Source organism: Athene noctua, chromosome 16 (genome assembly GCF_965140245.1).
Source record: "Athene noctua chromosome 16, bAthNoc1.hap1.1, whole genome shotgun sequence".
Classification (NCBI taxonomy): Eukaryota; Metazoa; Chordata; class Aves; order Strigiformes; family Strigidae; genus Athene; species Athene noctua.
In genome coordinates this window covers 1,199,754-1,218,268 of record NC_134052.1, presented here as the reverse complement: position 1 = coordinate 1,218,268, position 18,515 = coordinate 1,199,754, and the positions used below count along the sequence as shown (strand labels likewise).

The 18,515-nt window shown below is 56.5% G+C and overlaps 1 protein-coding gene across 10 annotated transcripts in view; it reads left to right on the top strand.

The window, feature by feature from the left end:
• Positions 1–18,515, top strand: part of EPB41L1 (erythrocyte membrane protein band 4.1 like 1) — a 69,807-nt gene that overhangs the window by 44,179 nt on the left and 7,113 nt on the right. For 4 of the 10 annotated variants that reach the window (XM_074920348.1, XM_074920349.1, XM_074920351.1 and 1 more), the window contains 12 exons: positions 228–325; positions 474–649; positions 1,068–1,216; positions 1,790–1,825; positions 3,789–3,980; positions 5,309–5,407; positions 10,149–12,830; positions 13,399–13,506; positions 14,744–15,142; positions 16,551–16,637; positions 17,060–17,140; positions 17,333–17,395. In XM_074920348.1, coding sequence (XP_074776449.1) covers positions 228–325; positions 474–649; positions 1,068–1,216; positions 1,790–1,825; positions 3,789–3,980; positions 5,309–5,407; positions 10,149–12,830; positions 13,399–13,506; positions 14,744–15,142; positions 16,551–16,637; positions 17,060–17,140; positions 17,333–17,395 — 4,170 coding nt within the window. The remainder of the gene's footprint in view (positions 1–227; positions 326–473; positions 650–1,067; positions 1,217–1,789; positions 1,826–3,788; positions 3,981–5,308; positions 5,408–10,148; positions 12,831–13,398; positions 13,507–14,743; positions 15,143–16,550; positions 16,638–17,059; positions 17,141–17,332; positions 17,396–18,515) is intronic. The other 6 variants (XM_074920352.1, XM_074920353.1, XM_074920354.1 and 3 more) reach the window with 6 other exon arrangements.

Genomic DNA, 18,515 nt, shown 5'->3' with positions numbered 1-18,515 from the left:
GCCATTTACATTTGAGGAAAGTTCTTAAGCCAAAAGTGTGGGGGTGTGATCCCACCACCGAGTGGGGCTGGGCATGAACCTTTCCAGCATTGCTTTGAAGAATACTGCTTTTGGCATGGTCATGCTTGTGCCATGGGAACCTGAGTGCCTTGGCAAGGCATGTCCTATCCCATCATGTTCTCTAGGGCAGGATCTGCCTGTAACAGTGTGTCTCTGTCTCCCCCAAGTATGAACAGTTTGAGAGCACCATTGGCTTCAAGCTGCCCAACCACCGCTCTGCCAAGCGTCTCTGGAAGGTCTGCATAGAGCATCACACCTTCTTCAGGTGAGGGAACCTTCTCCAGACCTTCTCCAGGCCTCCCTTCTTGGAGGCAGACATGCTTCTGCCTCTGTGGCAGTGGGTACACATGGGGAGCAGCACCACGGGGCATGGCTGGGGCTTGCTGATGACACTCCACCTCTCTCACCCTTAGGCTGGTGTCCCCAGAGCCACCCCCCAAGGGCTTCCTGGTGATGGGCTCCAAGTTTCGCTACAGCGGGCGGACGCAGGCGCAGACACGACAGGCCAGTGCCCTCATCGACCGCCCGGCTCCCTTCTTCGAGCGCTCCTCCAGCAAACGGTACACCATGTCTCGCAGCCTTGACGGAGGTATGCCCCAAATTGGGGAGGGGGTGGGAGATTGGTTCGCTGGCGGGAGCAAGGGGGGATGCTGTTTGGCTCGTCTCGGCGAGCTCTTTGGCTTGTTTGGCAGGGTTACAGCAGCCATTAGGCTTCCTTCTGGAGGCTGACCCCAGCGGCATCCCCGTGGCAGAGGGTCTTAACCCACCCCAAGTGATAGCTCAGACTGCGCATGAGCAGGGGGACATGGCAGGGCTGGGCTCAGGCAGCTTGGGGATGGGGCTCCCCCCGGCCCCCTATGCCCTGGGACCAGCTGTCCCTGCTCAGGGCGTTGGGGCTGCTCAGCCCCCAGGTCTGAGCTGTCAGGGTGGGGGGCAGGGGCTGGGGGGCTGGGGTGGGGGTTGGGGGTGGCAGGGCTGGGGTGACCTGGGCTCTCCCCCACGGGCAGAGTTCTCGCGCCCAGCCTCTGTCAGCGAGAACCACGACGCTGGGGCGGAGGGCGAGAAGCGGGATGAGGATGGTGAGTTTGGCAGCAGGAGACGGTCCGAGACAGAGGATGAGGAGGTGACCACCCCAACGAAAATCAAGGAGCTAAAGGTACAGATGAGGCGGGCAGAGGAGGGTGGATGTCGAGGGGTAGGCTGGCTCACACCTGAAGAGGGCAGGCAGGGGACTGGGCACAGGCAACAGGGCTGGGCTGCAGGCAGTAAGGGTCATCTCGGGGCACGGTCCCCTGCAGCCCTTTATTTGCCACCTCTGCCCCAGGCTCATGGGACCCTTAGGACACAACTCTTGGCCTCGCTGGTGAAAATGGGGCTGTCCTGGGGTTTGGCTCAAGTCTGATTCTCCAGCACCCTCCAGGTGGTCTAAAGGGTCGTCTCCAGGCAGGGCTGGACCTGGGAGCAGCCCTGTTCCAGGACAAGGATGGAGACAGGCCAGGCACACCAGTGCACACTCGTGCCTGCCACTGCCCAGGCACAGCCCACCCGCTCCCTGCCCTGGCCCCCAGGCTAGCCAAGGGACACCCCAGGCCGTTTCAGCCACACGCTGCGAGGGGAGGGGGGGTCCAGTCCTTCTGCACCTACCAGCCCATCAGCTTAACTGTGATGTTTGTGACAAGTTCCCTCGACTGACCCTGCTGGTTACTTCTAACCCTCTTTTTGCTGCCAGCCGGAGCACGAAACAACCCCCAGGCACAAGCAGGAGGTATTCTCTCTGGAGTATCTTAGTCCTCATTGGTGCATCATATTGTCCATCCTTTCCAAAGCAACACTGTGTGTCACCCTATTTACTGGAATACAAGATGCACCGGGGCAGGGGGTTGGATGCTAGAGAAGCCCAATGAGCAGACAGCTGGGGATCTGCCCCAGTGTGCGCACGGCATCTTCTATCCCACTAAGTAAGGTAGTCCTAATCGTACGTGTGAGCAAGAGCCCTCCCAAGGCGCAAGGGCCAGGCCCCCACGCTGAGTCCTTGGGAAGACCTGGCTTCTGCTCGTGTTACTGGCTCTGCCATGTCCTCGCCTCGTGTCTTCTCTCCGTCCAGCCCTGCAGCCCTAGCTCTCCTGTGGAGGCTGGTCCCATCGCTCCTGCTGGCACCCCAACCTGTGCTGTGCTTTTGCCGGACCTGACCTGCCTCCGCCGCCTGCCCTGCCCAGCGGCTCTGCGCTCCCGCAGCCGCCCACAGTCCCCCCAACCCTGATTCCCGCAGCGTGGCTCTCCTCCACGGAGAGCAGGGCTGGAGCTCTTCACTGCGCCGAGCTGCCGTCCCACCCTGCCGATGGCAAATGAGTCTCTGATCTGCCTCCAGCGCCTGCTCCGCTGCCCGTGGGGGCAGGCACTGGCAGCCTGTGCCAGAGGGCAGCTGCCTGCCCTGAGAGCAGGCTGTCACAGAGAAGAGGGAGGCTGTGCCTTCCCCTGCACAAACTCCCACATCCATGGTGGCCCCCCATCAGGAATGATTCATCCCAGCCTAAAATCCACAGCTGCCCCCTGGGGGTTTCCCCTCTATTCACAGTGGGACCTAGATTCTTGCTGGAGCTGTCCGCAAACACGGCCAAGAGATGGGGTTTGCTGTGCTGGCATCACCCAGCTCTCACTGTCCCACTCGGCACCGCAGGGCAGACCCCGCCAGGGCAGTGGGCACCAGTCCCGGTCCCTCCCCTGACCACCTCATTGCTTACTTCGCTGCATGTGCATGTGCTGCTCCCCTGGCACACCCCGAGCCCAGAGGTGGGCAAACCACGAAGCTCTTCTCCACGGCTCAGACACACAGATCCATGGAGGGAGCTTTTTCATGAGTTGCACTGAGCCTTCAGGATCTGGAAAATTTGGTAGGGTTTTTCATGGGACTCTCTTGGGCTGTTGCTGAGGAGAAGTACCAGAGAGGTGTTTTAGGTGACTCCTTTCGAACCTCAGAAGAGGTTTGAGTTTGAAAGAGAAGCCAGGGTTCTTACTGGTTCTTGCTCTGAGCCAGTTTGCCCACCTCTGTGGCAGGACGAGGGGAGCCACCCTGGTGCCTGTGCCATCGTCACAAAACGATGCTCTAATGCCTAAACGCCCCCTTGCACTTGATCGCTCTTGAGCTGTCCTCTCTCCACAGCAGGACAGACCCCACCCCACCCCAGACTGCTGTTGGGCAGGCTGGCCCATGGTGATCCATGCTGGACATCTCTGACCAGCACTTCACCTCCTGCCCTTTGGCAGAAGCCCGCTTTGAAGGAACTCCGTTGGAAATGCTGGTTCCCTGCCCTGCTGGGACAGAAGCTCAGGCTCCTTTTTTGCCTGACACAGGAGAGCAGCAGAGGAGGCTGCTGGTATTTCCAACAGGGTCCAATCCCTTGCTGATCCCGAGTGAGAGCCCACTCTCTTCCTCCCGGTGGCTTAGCTTGTCCTCAACAGGCCGTGCTGGAGATGCCAAAGGGGCGTGCTGTGCCCTGCACGGGGGGGAAGCCTGCCACGCGCGTTCAGCCACGTACTGCCTTTTTGCTGCTCCCTGCAATGGTCTTAGTGAGAACTGCAGATCAGGGTGCTCTGACATAATGTTCATTTGGCTTTTGAGACCCTAAACTCAAGCCCAGTGTGAAGCAAACCCTCCCAGTGCCCCCACTCATCTCTTTTGCCTTGGCCAGTGCTTTAATCATAGTTATCTTCCTCTCTCCTTCCCCAAGTTTTTAGACAAGCCAGAAGATGTTTTGCTGAAGCATCAGGCCAGCATCAATGAGCTGAAACGGACCCTGAAGGAGCCCAACAGCAAGCTGGTTCACAGGGACCGGGACAGGAGGCTGCCTTCCTCACCAGCCTCTTCCTCACCCAAGCATGAAGATGAAACACCAAAGGGAACCCCAGAAAAGGCCAGCGAGGTTTGTTCCGCTGCTTCTCTTATGGAGGGGGTCAGGTTGTTTGCGTGAAGATGTTCCTCAGCTGTTGGGCTTTGGATCTCTGCCTCCTGTGCTACCATGGGACAGCATGGTGGAAATGACGTGCTGGGGACATGGGGTGGAGGGAGGAGGCCTTTGGCCAGGCTGTTGTCTCTAAGTTTTGTAACGAGCTAACCGTTTTCACATCCTGGTAGTGATGTCCCTTTGTGCTCAGGCACTGCATGGAGTTGCACTTCTCATCCTTCTCTGAGGGCTGTGTTTTGGGAGTACCTGAGAGTTGGGTTGTGGCTTTGTTGGCCCATGAGATAGGGCTTTCCTCACCCCTTGTCCCAGCTGGGCTGCTGCGTGGCAGTGTGCGGTGCAGCTCTGGCCCAGGGAGTGTCCTCAGCAGAGCAGGACACGGCAGCTGTGCAGAGGTGCACCATGGTGCTCTCACCTGCTGGGACCTGGGTGGTGGGAGTAAGTGGAGGGGTGAGCAGTGCCACGCTGGCATCCTGCACGCATGCCCTCCCCTCCTGCTGGCTTTGTGGTGGGGCTGCGAGTGTGAAAGGAAGGCACCTGGGGTGCTGGAATTGGGGCTGCTGGGACACGCAGAGCCCCCAGTGCTGTGCGAGGATGTGGCACAGTTGGGTGCTCTGTGGTGCTGGGTTCCTGGTTGGCTCAGCACAGGCAGTATGTGGCAAGGGCATCCCCTCTCCCAGCCTGGATGCCCTCTCCCTGACAGGGACCCTCTCTGCTTGCTCTCCTCTCCCTGTGGGGACTCTGGAGCCTGTCATGTGCCCGCACCTGTGGGCATGGCTGTGGGCAGGGTGGATGCCACGTGTGGAGTCCACTTTGCCCTGGCTCCCTCTCGGGACAGTCTTGCAGAGCGAGGCCGTGGGCCTGGGCTGTGGGGAGGGTGCGTGATGCTGCAGGGTGGCTGGGCTAGTGGCTCTCTGCAGGGGATTTGTGATGTCCACGTGCACCTGCTGGTCCCCAGCACTGACCGGAGACCTGGGGCTGCAGGGTGACCCGGGCAGAGGTGAACTCACAGCCCCTCATCAAAGCACTGAGCTGGGAAGAGGAAGAGGGACTTCATCCCACATCTCTTTTACAAGCAAATACGTGAAGTGCAGAGTTGTAAATGGAGCATCTAGAGCTGGTATAGCTGTGACCTCTGTTCATCCACCCAGCCATCCATTTACCCATCCACCTACCCACCATTTGTTCCTTCATTCCTTCTCATGTGCTCTCTCTCTCTCTGTGTCTCTCTGTCTGTCTCTTTCTCTCTCTCTTTCCCTGTGGGTGCTGGGGTTTCCGTGCTGGCACAGACGATGGAAGAGGACACCCTAGACGATCTTGCATCTGAGCATGGAGCTTCCCTAAGCATGGAGTCTTTCACGCAGAAAAGCCTTGTCTCCTCTCCTGAGGTTGTCACCATCCTCCTCTTCCCACCCTTCTTTCTCACCGTTTCCCCCCCATGGGGCCCTCTGGCCTGCCAAGGTGGCTCCTGCCCTCTGAGCAGAGCCTGAGCCGATCGCTGGCCCCCCTGGGTGGGTCCCCTCTCCAGCGATGGGCAGGATCCCTCACCAGGACAGGGCTGTTGCTGAAATCTGCTCCCCTGACTGTTCCTTCTGGGCTGTGAGACAGGGTCTGGGCAGGGACCTTCCAGTGGAGCCCTGCTGTGCACCCCCAAGCCTGGCTGTGTGCTGGGTGAAGGGGCCATGCTGGAGGCCAGTGCTGGCCCTATGGCACAGGTACTGTGTGGGTGCAAGCAAACAGGCAGCTACAAGCTGTCTTCAGCAATCCCTTGTGCTTTCACTTTGGCTGCAGTTCCCCAGGCCCAGGCATCCTGAAATAGTGCATCTTTGGAGGCATCAGAAATGTTGGACTTAACGCCTGTGCAAAGCAGGGTCATGCTGCCCTCCATGTCCTCGTGCAGTGCCCACAGGTGAGGAATGTGGGCTCTCAGCACTGTTTGCGTGCAGGGTTTATCTCGTGTGATGGTGGTTGTTTCCCAGGACAGCCAGGAGGAAATACTACTGAGCAGAAGAAAGTAGTCTTTGAGACTTGGTTCTGGTGTGGTTTACTCAGCCACACTGCGGTGTGGTGCTAAGCAGTTCTGGGGTGCATGTCCTGTCTGAGTGCCCCCAGGGAAGACAGCAGAGCAGGAGGCAGGAGCCAGGAGCCTCAGGCAGGGGGGCAGACGAGGCTGGTCCCACTCTTGCACCCTGTCATCTCCCTTAGTGCAGAAGTTGCCAACGTCAGCAAGGCTGAGCCTGAACCTGGGCTGGCTGGAGCATGTGTCCCTAGGAGGCAGCGTGGGGGTGAGTGAGGGCTTTAGCACAGCCTCAGGCTCCAGCAAGGGTACAGGCACCTTCAGTGAAGCTTGGGCTTTGCAGTGCATCTCCTGATCGATGCTGGGACCCTCTACGTGCCAGTATTTACATGATGGTGGACAGAAACAGCAGAATTGAGGTGCACACACATCTCTTGATGTGGACAGTCTTCCCCTCAGCCCTCCACAGACCCTTGGGATGCCAGGGCTGCGCTGGGGTGCAGGTGCCAAGATTTCTCTCCAGGCATTAGTGGCTGAGACTCAGCAGTTGATATGTGGGAACTTGCACCCCCCTGGCCTCTGGTCACCATGAGGAATTCATGGCCCTGAGAGGGTAATGACATGAGTACAGCACATATGCAGAGCTTGGAGCTCTCATCATGCTCAGCCAGAAAGTCCCTCAGTGCTCATGGGCTTCAGAGCCACTGAGGTTGGGATACCAGTCACCCCCAGCTACACGCGTCTCCACCCTCCTCACTCCTGCCGGAGGACCAGAATGCTGAGCTGGGAGATGACAGGAGTCTCTCTGGCTTTGGGTGACAAAGCAACCCAGTCTGTTGTCTCAGATTAACTCATTCTCCCCTCCTTGTCATGAAGCTCATGCTTTCTTCTTTGGTGGCAGGGACATTGACGGATGCCAAAGGGCCTTGTTGATAGGGGCAGAAGGCTGTCTCTGCTCTATGCCATCATTTCTTTCCTTTCTACCAGCTTACTCTCTCTTGTGATGCTTAGGCCACAGGGAAAACGGCTTTCCCAAATGCTCCTGTTCCTAGAGCAGATGTGTTGTCAGGGGGGAAGTGTGAAAGTAAATTATCCCTTGGGAAGTCAGGGTTGCTCTATGGACAGACCCTTCCCAGCATCATCACTTCTTAGACTCAGCTCCTGCCTTGGCACACACTCTGGCCTGCCAGACTGCTGATCTCCAAAGATCCAGAAGCTCTCTTCTTTCCTGGAGGACATACTCAAGTATTTGCTCTGAACATCCCTGAGTCCTCAAGCTCTGGAGACACAAGGGCTGCCGTTAGCTGTGGAGCTAGAGCTGTGGCTGGAGCTGGCATTGAGCCAGAGTTCAGATCACACCACAGAGCCGTTCCCTTGGAGTGGGCTGTGTTCATCCCAGCAAAGTTTGAGGCAAAGGAAACTGGTCTGGAAATAAACCTGAAGCTTTTGGGTTTTCCTTACTGGTTAAGAGGTCCTGCCATGGAAGAACACATTATTCCAGGCTTCAGAAGACTTGTGTTAAGGCTTTTTGATCTACAACATATATCTCAAGCCTTAACTCAGAGAAGGGAGCCTGAAGAATCTCATCATCTTTGTCCAGGGAAGGTCTCCTCCCTTTGTGGTCAGAGATTTGTGGCCAGAGAAGGGGACGAGAGGGCTTCACTAAAGAGTTTTGTACATGTGTTCACCACCTGTCTGTCCTTGCCTTGGCTGTGGAAAGGGCTCAGCAATGAGAAGCCCCTGTTCCCTCAGGAAAGTAAGCAGTCTTCTGTTTGAATTGCTCACGAGCATCGCTACTGAATGGGAAGACGGGTGTTAAAGGAATGCCAGAGACCAACCTGGGCTTCCCGGCAGGCTGAATGCAGCCGCCAAGTTAGTGATAATGTTGCTTTCATGGTCAGCCTCAACTGTGAAAGGCCTAGGTGCAACCTGGCAGTCACCAACTGCCTCTTGTGATTTCCATGGACTAGGAAGAAATAAAACCGTCATTGGAGGCTGGTGTGGAGGAAGGGACATGGAGAGCAGATGGTGCTTGAGAGTGCAGGGTAAAGGGATATCGGAGAGGCTTGTGCAAGTGATGCTGTGGGAGCTGGCATGGGACAGGTCTCCTGAAGAGCTGCTCCTCCAGCACGTGTGCACAGGGCTGCCTCGCTGTGGCCGGGTGCAGGTGCCCTGGCAGAGCCCCTGGCAGGGGTCTGTCTTCCATCTGGGGAGGAGGGTGCCCTTACTGCTGTGTGTGTGGCATGGCTTGCAGCGCACACGTGCCACCCCAGTGGCTGTCCCTGCCAGCAGCGCGAGGAGCCCGAAGTCACCTCTGAGCTCAGGCGGCTCAGCGTTCTCGCAGCGGGCCTGCGGTGGGCTGGATGCGGTCAGCCCCCGTTGTGCCTCCCACCCAGGAGCTCGTTGGGGGATTTTCAGGGGGCAACCATGCTCTTGCCGGAGCCCGTGGCAGGGGGGCAGGTGTGTGTGCTGCCCGGGCAAGGCCTGGGGCACTGAGGCTAGGGACCTTTGCTTGCTTTGGCACCTGATGAGGAAGGCAGCAGCGCGGGGCTTTCACCAGTTTCTGATTCCCCTCCTTGTGGAAGCCCTTCCACTAATAATCAGTTTTCGTCTTTTCTCTCTCTCTAATCTCATCTTCTTTTCCCTTCCTTCTCACTCTGCTTCCATCTGCTCCCCCGTTTCCCCTTATTCAATATCAGTTATTAGGTTTCCATTTTGGGTGCAACTGCTCCAAACATTCACCCTGACACCCCTGCGTGGGGCATGGCTCACATTTTCATGGATTATTTTTCCTAGTTTGAGCAGGGAGCAGGCAACCAGCCCCTCTGCTCTCTGGGGCCAAAGTGCATCCTGGTGCCACAGCAGGTCAGCCTTGCCCAGCCTGCAGAAGTGACGCTGGCTCTGCCTGCAGGCTGGTGCCCCGGCAGCCTGTGTCATGGGCAGAGCCAGCCCTGTGCCGACCTCCGCAGGACCGTGCCTGCAGCGTTGCCCTTCGTGTGTGCTGCCTGCAGTAGGATGGCTGGGGAGGCTGCTGAGCTTCCTCAGCACAAGTGTTTTCCTGCTGCTGTCTTGTCATGAGTTATTTTCTACCTTCTGTTCCAGAAGTGGTTGGATTTTAGCAGTGCTTTGTTCTTGTCCCTTGTGGAGTCTTTAGCTGTCTCACGGGACAAAGCTGTGACAGTAGCAGGGACATGGCATCCTCCCCTGTGCAGCAGTGCAGATACACTGTGGCGTATATCACATACCCACCGCATCCTTACTGCGGGATGCTCCAAAACCTTTGCTTGATCCTTGCTGCAGAACCCCTAGCTGTCTCAGCTGCCAAGCCCAGGGTCTTCTTTTACGCTTCACAGGTAACCTTTTACAGTTTACATTTTCTGAACCACTTGGTTTCAGCATTGCTACAAACCTCTGCTAAATAACTGCTTCTGATGAGATTTCCCTGGCTAGCGGGAAAGGAAGGACGGACTTTGGAGTGAATCTGAGCTGCAGCATCTGGTAGGAAGGGGAAAGGGCCTTTCTGATGCCTAAAGGTGGTTTCTTTTCTTTCTCATGCTTCTGGCAGTCTGACATAGTCTTAGGGCACATGGATGAAGCTGAGAGTGAATCTACTCAAAACAGAGACTATTGCCTACGATGAAATCTCGCCCTTTGCTCATGGAAATTGCTAGAGCTAGTGGAAAACAGGAGTCAGATGGGCAGTCCCCATTGGGTTTAACCAGCTGCGTTCCCCTGCCTCATGAGAGATAACCCTGATGGCTGCTAATGCGTCTGCTGGGAGCATTGCTCCCACTTCTGTACTTCCAAGAAAGCTGCAGATACTGCAGGTATGTCAGTGAGCCACCACCCAGAGCAAAAAGTGGTCCCTGGAGAGGATAGAGCATCTCAGTCCCCGTCACAGCATCAGACCCCTTATTTTCAGTCACTTCTCTCCATCAGCGAGTTGCCAGGCTCTTTGTATAGACCCTACCTCAACTCTTGCATGAATAATAGTAATCATTCAGACAGTCCTGTCTGAGGCAGATCAGCTTTCTCTAACTCATGACAGCAATCATCAGCTGTTAGGTAAAGTATGTTTGATGCTAACTCTTCTTGCTCCAATTGCAATGCAGGGCTCGGAGCATTGGGTATTTATAGAGAGAGAAACTCCTAGGCTGGAAGCAGTAGCTCTAAAGAAAGCTCTGGGAGTCAAGAAAGAAGAAACACGTGCAGGTACTTCAGAGGTGAAAATGAGTGAGAGCATATCGAAAGTGGAGATGGCAATAGGGAAAGCCAAGGAAATGGCAGGCCAGGAAGAGCCAGCAGATGCAGCCCTGGATACCCGGACAAGAGCAAAAATGATTGCTAGTCCAGAGGATTTTGAGTCTGTCTGGGAGGATGAGATCTATGAGAAGGAAACCAGCGGGGAGCCCAGACAGGAGGCAGAGCACCTGCCAGCTGTGAGCACAGAGGAGGAGCCCCAAGAACAGAGCGAGGAAGCAACCACCAGTGAGCCAGGTCTGCCCAAACCATGTCAGCAGCCTGAGGAGAGGCAAAGGGCAAATAATTTGGGGCCAGAGCCTCCCCAGGGAGAAAGTGAGGTGATCTCCAAGCAGTGTGCTTCTGCAGCCTCCAGGAAGCAGGAGGCCAGAGTGCCAGCCACAGCCACAGAGCTCGTTAAAATTAAAGTGAAGGCTAGTGATGACAGCTTGGAGACTTCTGCAACCCAGAGGATCATCTACTTAGGAGATCCAGAGGGAGAGGAGAAGGATAGTAAAGCACACCTGCTTTTGGAGACTAGTGGATGGTTTGGCTTGGAGGAGAGACCAGAAGCCCCTGTGAACGTGTCCAGGGACGGATCCGGGCACGCAGCACCTGCGGCAGAAGGGTTCCAACCCCCTTCCTCAGCCAGTCAGCAACACAGGGCAGTGTCTGGAAAACCTGCTGAAGCACCAGAGCAGCCCGGGACAGGATGTCCCACCTCAGGGTGGGAGGAAGGGCTGTCCCTACAGCAAGAGAAAGCATCTGCTGAGCTGACAGGCTGTGAAGCACTCAAGGGAGGCGAAGCCCTGCCGTGCTCCCGAGAGGTGGGACCAGAGGAGGTGGATCTGCAAAGCCCAGTGGGAGGCTTGAAGCCATGTGGCCTGGCAGGGGATGGCCACAAGGCTGAGGAGCACAGAGGGAGCCCAGTGCGGAGCCTGGACTTCAGCACAGCAGCGTTGGGGGTCTCGGGAAGAATTGGAGCAGATGGTGACAAGGAGGAAAGTGCCAAAGAGATTCTTCAGATGGAAGAGATAGAGACTAAGTCACCTCCATCAACTGTACCTCAGCAGGGCCACCCTCACGCCACTGCAGAGTTGGAAGGGGATAAACCCAGCATTCCCACCCCTATGTCCTTTCCCCAGCAGTCCAGCCCTGCCCCTGCAGAGCCAGCCCCAGGCGCTGAGCCTGAGGGTGGAGACCTGTCTCGGGGCACCAGCCCTGTAAGAGGTGTGGGCATACCCAAAGATGTGAACCCCTCCGTGGAGGTGGCACACAAGGATGCAAGCCCTGTAGTCAGCAGAGGAGCACCCAAGGACATCAGCCCTGTAGCAGAAGTGACAATACCCAGAGGTACCAATCCTGAGTCTGAAGAACAACCCCAAGACGTGGGCTTTGCTGCATGGAAACTACACCAAGCTGCAAGTCCTGTTGCAGGAGGACTACCCCAAAACACAGATGCTTCAGCAGAGCTGATCCAGGTCAGAGACTCAGCCACAGGGGAGGTGGCCCAGGACATGGACCCTGTCACAGCGAGAGCAACCCAGAGGAAAGTTCCTGCCACAGAAGAGCCGCTCCAGGAGGAGAAGCCCATGATAAAAGAGCTCTCCCAGGACATAGGACCCACATCAGGGAAGCTGACCAGAGATGAAGGCTGTGGGATGGAAGAATTGTCCCCTGAGAAAAGCCTTTGCTTGGAAGAGCTGCCTCCCAAGGCAGAAGAATCAGAGGAACAGACTGAGGCCATAATAAGAGACCTGCCCCAAGAGGGTCCTGTGGCTAGAGGGCTGCTCCACACTGCAGATCCCAAAGGACAAGAGCCATCCTGGGACTCAGAGTTTAATGTGGGACAAGATCTGCGGGGCAGGAGCCCTACAGTAGGAGAAACCACCAGGGACAGTGACCGTGTTCTGGGGCAGCCTCCACAGGATAAGTCTCCTCCCAAAGAAGCTGCTGATGTCCCGCACTCCCACACCCCTGTAGCAGGTTTGTGTCAAGGAAGCAAGACATACCGTCTCTCTACCTTGATCTACGAAGGTGGGGGAGAGCTGCATGTGAGCAGTGGGGCACATCAAACAGAGTCTGGGTTGTTGATGTGTGTGGCTGGGAGGACAGGACTGGTATCGCAGGAGCATGGAGATGTCATTGTGGCCCCAGGTAGCTGGCAGGACAGTGAGAGCTACAGGAAAACCTCAGTAGCCTCTAAGATTAAGATGTTCGAGCAAAGCGAAGTGGAGAGAAGGGCAGCCCCGGAGGTACAAGAGCATGTGCCTGAAGCTGAGACATCAGCAAAAGCAAAGGGGAAGATGGGTCTGGCACAGGATATGGTTTTGAACACAGGCCTCGCCTCAGCACCTGTGGCACCAGTCATTCCGGTGGGACCTGCGTCCAGTGCGGGCTCCTTGGCCCTCGGGCAAGGGGCTGGTTTGGGAGACGCCTCCCAGCCTCTCTCTCTGAAGGAAGATGTTTCTGTTGACCCGGAGCACGAAGGAGAAGACAGTGCTGACCTGGCCTCCCCTGACTCTGGCTGCGAACTCACACTGGCAGAAGCCGTGGTAACTCTTCCAATGAACTGTCCGGATGGAAAGTTCATGCGCATGTTGTGTGGCTCTTTATTATCATGTTCAGTGGCTCCTCACACATCCATTGACTGACAGCAGTCGCTTCGCATCCCCTGTCCTTTTATGTGTGTGTGTGGTCAGGCTTATTTGCTGAATGCAGACCCGCTGGCCAGTTGGTTCATTAGCTTCTGTTTTGTGACACCCCCCCACCCCCCCCCCCCAACATTTTGGCTCCCTGGAGAATGCTGCTCGCTAAACCCAAGAGCGGGCACCCAAGCTTCGTGTCCAGGAGCAGGAAAGGGAGACGGGGGGTGGCTGAAGGAGCTGCGACTGTCACAGACACGCACACACACCTAACAGCAGCGTGCCCACGCTTCCAGCTTCACCCTTGCATTTCTTATGTTGATATCCCTTCTTGCTTAGCTCGCCAGCCTCACCCACCCTCCCCTGTCTTCAGCAAGCTGGTGGCTGGATGATGAAATAGCTTTCTTCGCTCTTGTAAGCTCTAGATCAGCGCCTGTAGAGTTCATTTCCTTACAACTAACCATTTTCTCTAATCCAGAGCAAATCTCAGGAACCAGGTGGGGAAGAAAAGGATTTATCTCACCCGTCAATAAAATCCAGCCTGAAAGAAGAGAATTTAAAGACTGCTGTTCCAGTGGTCTTCCAGGTCTCAGTGCTGTTTTACTAACTGCTTCTTACTGTAGTGTGAAAGCTCACATTAACCAGCTGAGGGCTGTGTGCTTCCAGCTCCTCTCCCCATTGCAGAGCTGTTATGTATATATTTATACATACACACACACACGAAAACATGTATGCAGGTGTGTTCCTCTTGAGTTTTTCTGACACCCTGTTTCTCATACCTCTCAACCTCCCAGCAGTGCCAAGGGAAGGTTGTGCTGGCACAGCCTGGCCCATTGCAGGGGTGGCTCTGGCGGCAAACACTTGGACCAGAGTCCAGGAGGTGGGTTTCCTCTGGCATCAGTGGGCTTAGAGCTGTTCCTAAGGGAGAGCTGCCTAGAGTGAGATGCAAAGTCCAGCATGGATCTAGATTTCCCATGGCTTCATGGCAAAGTGTGGCGAGGACAAATGTACCCTCTGGTGGTGGAGTTGAGAGGTATGTCCATGTCTGGTGTAGAGCTAACGGAGGGAGGAGGGAGGTCATCCCTTGGCTCTGATCGTGCTGTCAATTACACTGACCAAACACTCAACCAGTTCATCCCTAAAACTCACCCCCGGCTGCGTGAGGCCTCTGTAGTGGTAGGGGACCAGATTCACTCCCCAGCGCAGGCAGCTGCCCTATCGTGCAGGGCTGGGGGGTGGCTGGTCCTCCTCCCCCCGGGGTGGCGCTCCGCAGGGCCCACACAGATGCTGGAATTGGCACACTCCTTCGCTTCTCCTTCACCACGTGTGGCTGGTGGGGCCCTTTTCTTTCAAACTCTTCTCTCTTTCTTTCCTTTCATTTGTTTTGTTTGGTTTTTTTTTTTTGAGTGCCCAACCTTACTGACATAAATAGCATTGGCATCTGAGCTGTTTCTGAATGTCTCTTAACAGACCTGTTGTTTTGCATACATCTGCTTCCACTGGGTGCACAGATGTGCCTCCAAGCTGGCCAAGCTTTTCTGTGTGACTGACCCTTTTGTGAGATGATTAATTACCAATAGACTTTTGGCAAAATCAGATTGAATAACACTTCTCCCCCACTCCACTCCTGCAAAGTCGCTGCTGTCAGAAAGGTTTGAGTCTCCATGCTTGAGTTGTGTTTGACTCTACTCTGTGATGTTTGCTGCAGCCTTCTTTCTCCTCCTCCTCCTCCTCCTCCCCTCTGCCCCGTCGGCACTGCCAGCGCTGCCATGCCGTGTGGTGCTCACTGTCTCCGTCTGTCTCCGCCATTGTGTCTCATTCAGAGAGCGGGCTTGAGGGAGGGCGCCGAGGAGAAAGCTAAGCCACCTCGGCACAGGGCTCCTGAGAGTGACACCGGCGATGAGGAGCAGGACCAGGAGAAGGACTCGGTCTTTCTGAAGGACAACCACCTGGCCATCGAGCGCAAGTGCTCCAGCATCACGGTCAGCTCAACCTCCAGCCTGGAAGCAGAGGTGGACTTCACAGTTATTGGTGACTTCCATGGCACAGCCTTTGAGGACATCTCCCGGAGCCTGCCTGAGCTGGATAAGGACAAAAGTGAAACAGAAGACGAAGGCCTGGTTTCCTTCCAGCACACTGACAAAGTAGTTCCCGGACTGGAAGAGGATGTCAAAGGCAGGGAGAAGGGCTCCCAACCCAGCCCAGATGTCTCCCATCTAGAGGTACACAGGGACACCATTCCACTGAGACTGTCTCCATGCATCATGCCTCCATGTGCCTTGTCCTGGTGCCCAGTATTACCTCGCTGGTGTGCACTCCCACGCTGGTTTGGAAGAGCATGCTAGCTTTCAAACATCCCCAGGTTCCTGTCCGCTGTAGCTGTTTTCCCCTGGCGCACGCTGTCTTCTGTCGTTGCATGGCTATATCGTGTGTTTTGTGCACTGCTAACCATAAGAAGTCATCGTTATCTTGTAATCCCCCGTGTCTGACTGCCCACCCTGTCCCTTGCACCACTACAGCATGTCAGCAGCTGGGAAGGGCACGTGTCACTAACCAGCAGTTCTGTCCTTGTGTTTTGCATGAAGTCAGTGACCAGTTTGTGTAGTGAAGAGAAATGTGCTGCCAACTAATCTCTCTGGTCGTGCCGGGGCTGGGAGGGATTTACAGAGTAGCTTGTGGGAGCCTCTCCAAAGCTCGTGGAGGGTCACTCCTGTGCTGGGAGTGACTGTAACAGGGCTAAGACAAATGCATGCAGCATGCGTGTGGAAGTTGCGTGTATGCCACAGGGAGAGGACGGTAGAGCCAGCCTCAGCTCGGACGAAATGTAGCCTTGCCTCTGTGCCAGGCCAGGGCCATCTCCTGCCCAGTCAGTGCTGGGGCAGCCCTCCAGCCCTGACAGGTGAGTCCCCAACGCTGCCTGGAGCTGCCAGGGCGAGTCCAGACTTGGAGCCAGGATAAAGCTGCAGAATTAGAGGGAGGTTTCTCTGAACCAACCTGGAAAAACTTGTGCCATGGGATGCAGGGTCACAGCGGGACTGTGGACATGGATGATGAGCTCCACCATGCCCCATGGCCATCACTGGGCAGGGTAGACTGTTGGCTCAGGAATGCTGAGCACTGGCGAAGCAGCCCCTGTGCAGGAGTGCTTGGCAGCTCCAGATTCCTGTAGCAGGGAAGCGCTGAAAACCTATCTCCATTCCCCTGAAGTTCTGACTCCCTGGGTATAACCACAGCCGCCGGGAGCTGGTGCAGATCATAAACCTGCTGCAGGGCACAAGTGAGATGTATTTGGTGGGTGTCACCCACCTTTTGAAGACGAGTGTGACATAACCCATGGTGTCTGTATCCAAAAAAATCCCTGAAAACCCCAGGGACAGAGCATCAGGTCTGATTTGGGGTATGTCAGTCACACAGGGCCCTTTGCACAGTGGCCACCTGCCCAGGGCAGCAGCCTGGCCTCTGCTCTTTGCCAGGTAGGGCTTTGCGTAACGGCTTGAAGGACATCAGATGTGTGTGGCACCTGCCAAGGAGTGGGGCAGAGATGCTCTGCTCGTGGGGGCTGGTGCATAAGGAAACTCAGGGCTGTTGGCATCGTACCCCAGTGCCTGACTTGCTGTGTTTCCTCTGCAGTCATCAGCACCGAAAATGGATGCTGTGACCGTCGGCCTGGGCCCAGGCGTGAAGAAGCCTGAAGCAGATGGCTCTGCTCCCCACCAGGTCAGCACCACAGAGGCAGCCCAGGTGACGTGGTGGCTACATCCTCCTGTGGCCCTGCTCCCCAATGGCTCTGCCAAGCCTCAGTCCAGCAAAACCTGTCCTCAGGCAGCAGCACTGGGAGGGCGGGTTAGGGGGCCTCTGCTCACCCTTTTCTTGCTGGAGTCCCCAAAATACCAAACCAAAGCCCACCCAGAGATATTCTGTGTATGTCCCTGGCTCCATCTGCCATGCTGCTGGGCAGCGCTGGCACACAGGGACAATCTCCAGAGGGTGATGGCCACCATACCTGCTGCACTGCACGTGTCCATGGCCTCACGGCCCTCCCTGGCTTTCTCTGGCAGCAAGGATGGCCACACCATCCCTGTGAGTGTCACCCCCTCCCTGGCACCTCCAGGCTCACCGGGTTTCCTTTGCCCTGGCAGGTGGAAGGAGGCACCCCGGGCAGCAGGGACACCGCAGCCACTGCTCACGCTGGCACCGCAGAGACTGCACTGGCGACCTCAGTAAGCAGGGCTGACCCCTTGAGTGCTGGGGGACCTGCCGTGCCCTGAGGTCCCTCTGCTCCGGCGAGGGCGACTGGGGCTGGCTGTGCTGGGGGGGAACCCTGCCCCCCTGGGGATGTCTGCGGAGGGTGACCTGCTGTGTTTGCCCCCACATTGCATCCAAGCCAACATGCTCATCTGCTCTTCTTTCAGGACCACAGCACCAAGGCTGGGAAAGGGGCTGTTCCCACGACAGACCTTCGCTCCCTCTCACCGGTGAGGAGGGGGATGTGGCACCACCAGCCAGGCCAAATGGTGGGGAGGGAGGGAGGGAGGGAGGGAGGCAGCCCTGCGGGGGCTGGGGGTAGGCTGGAGTTGGTTCAACAGGGTCCCCTTCCATTGGTGGGTTGGTACTGGGAGAACACCCTTGGCTGGTGGGTTGGTACTGGGAGAAGCAAAAGGATGCTTGGAAGGTTGGGGAGCAAGATGGCAGGGGACCCCCTACCCATGGCCTTTCTCCTGTACCAGATATGCACCTTGAGCATCTTCTGGGAAAGAATAATTCCTAAAACAAAGCCCAGTCCCTGGTCACATAGCAGGCTGAGATATCTTTAGCCCTGGGTATTCTGCCTGGCCACCCAAGGCCACACACAAAGTCTTCTGACTCCCAGTGGAGGTCATGGCCATCAGCAACCCTGCCCAGCAGCAGGCCTTCCTCTGTAAAATGTTCTTCTACTCTGTTGCCTTGTTTTGATGGAGTCAGGCCTGGCCAAATGCCACGTGGTGCACCAGGCTTGTCACTCTATGCAGCCAGGAGCACCAGCACACCCTTCTCAATCCCTGCTGTGCAGGGATGGACAAAGCTAGAAGCAGGCTGAGAGCTCTGCACTTAGGGTGGCCCTGAGGATAGAGGGGGAAGAGTGAAACTGTTTAACATCTTTACTGATGATCTCGACGAGGGGATCGAGTGCACCCTCAGTCAGTTTGCAGAGGACACCCAGTTGGGTGGGAGTGTTGATCTGCTCGAGGGCAGGGAGGCTGCAGAGAGACCTGGACAGGCTGGAGCCATGGGCTGAGCCCAACTGGGGGAGTTTCACTGAGGGCAAATGCCGGGGGCTGCCTTTGGGCCACAACAACCCCCAGCAGGGCTACAGGCCTGGGGAGGAGTGGCTGGAGAGCTGCCAGTCAGAGAGGGACCTGGGGGGGGGTCATAATGAGCCAGCAGTGTGCCCAGGTGGCCAAGAAGGCCAATGGCATCCTGGCTTGTGTCAGCACTGGCATGGCCAGCAGGGACAGGGAAGGGATCTGAGCCCTGTGCTCGGCACTGGTGAGGCCGCCCCTGGATGGGTGGGTTCAGTTTTGGGCCCCTCACCCCAAAAAGGCCATTGAATGACTC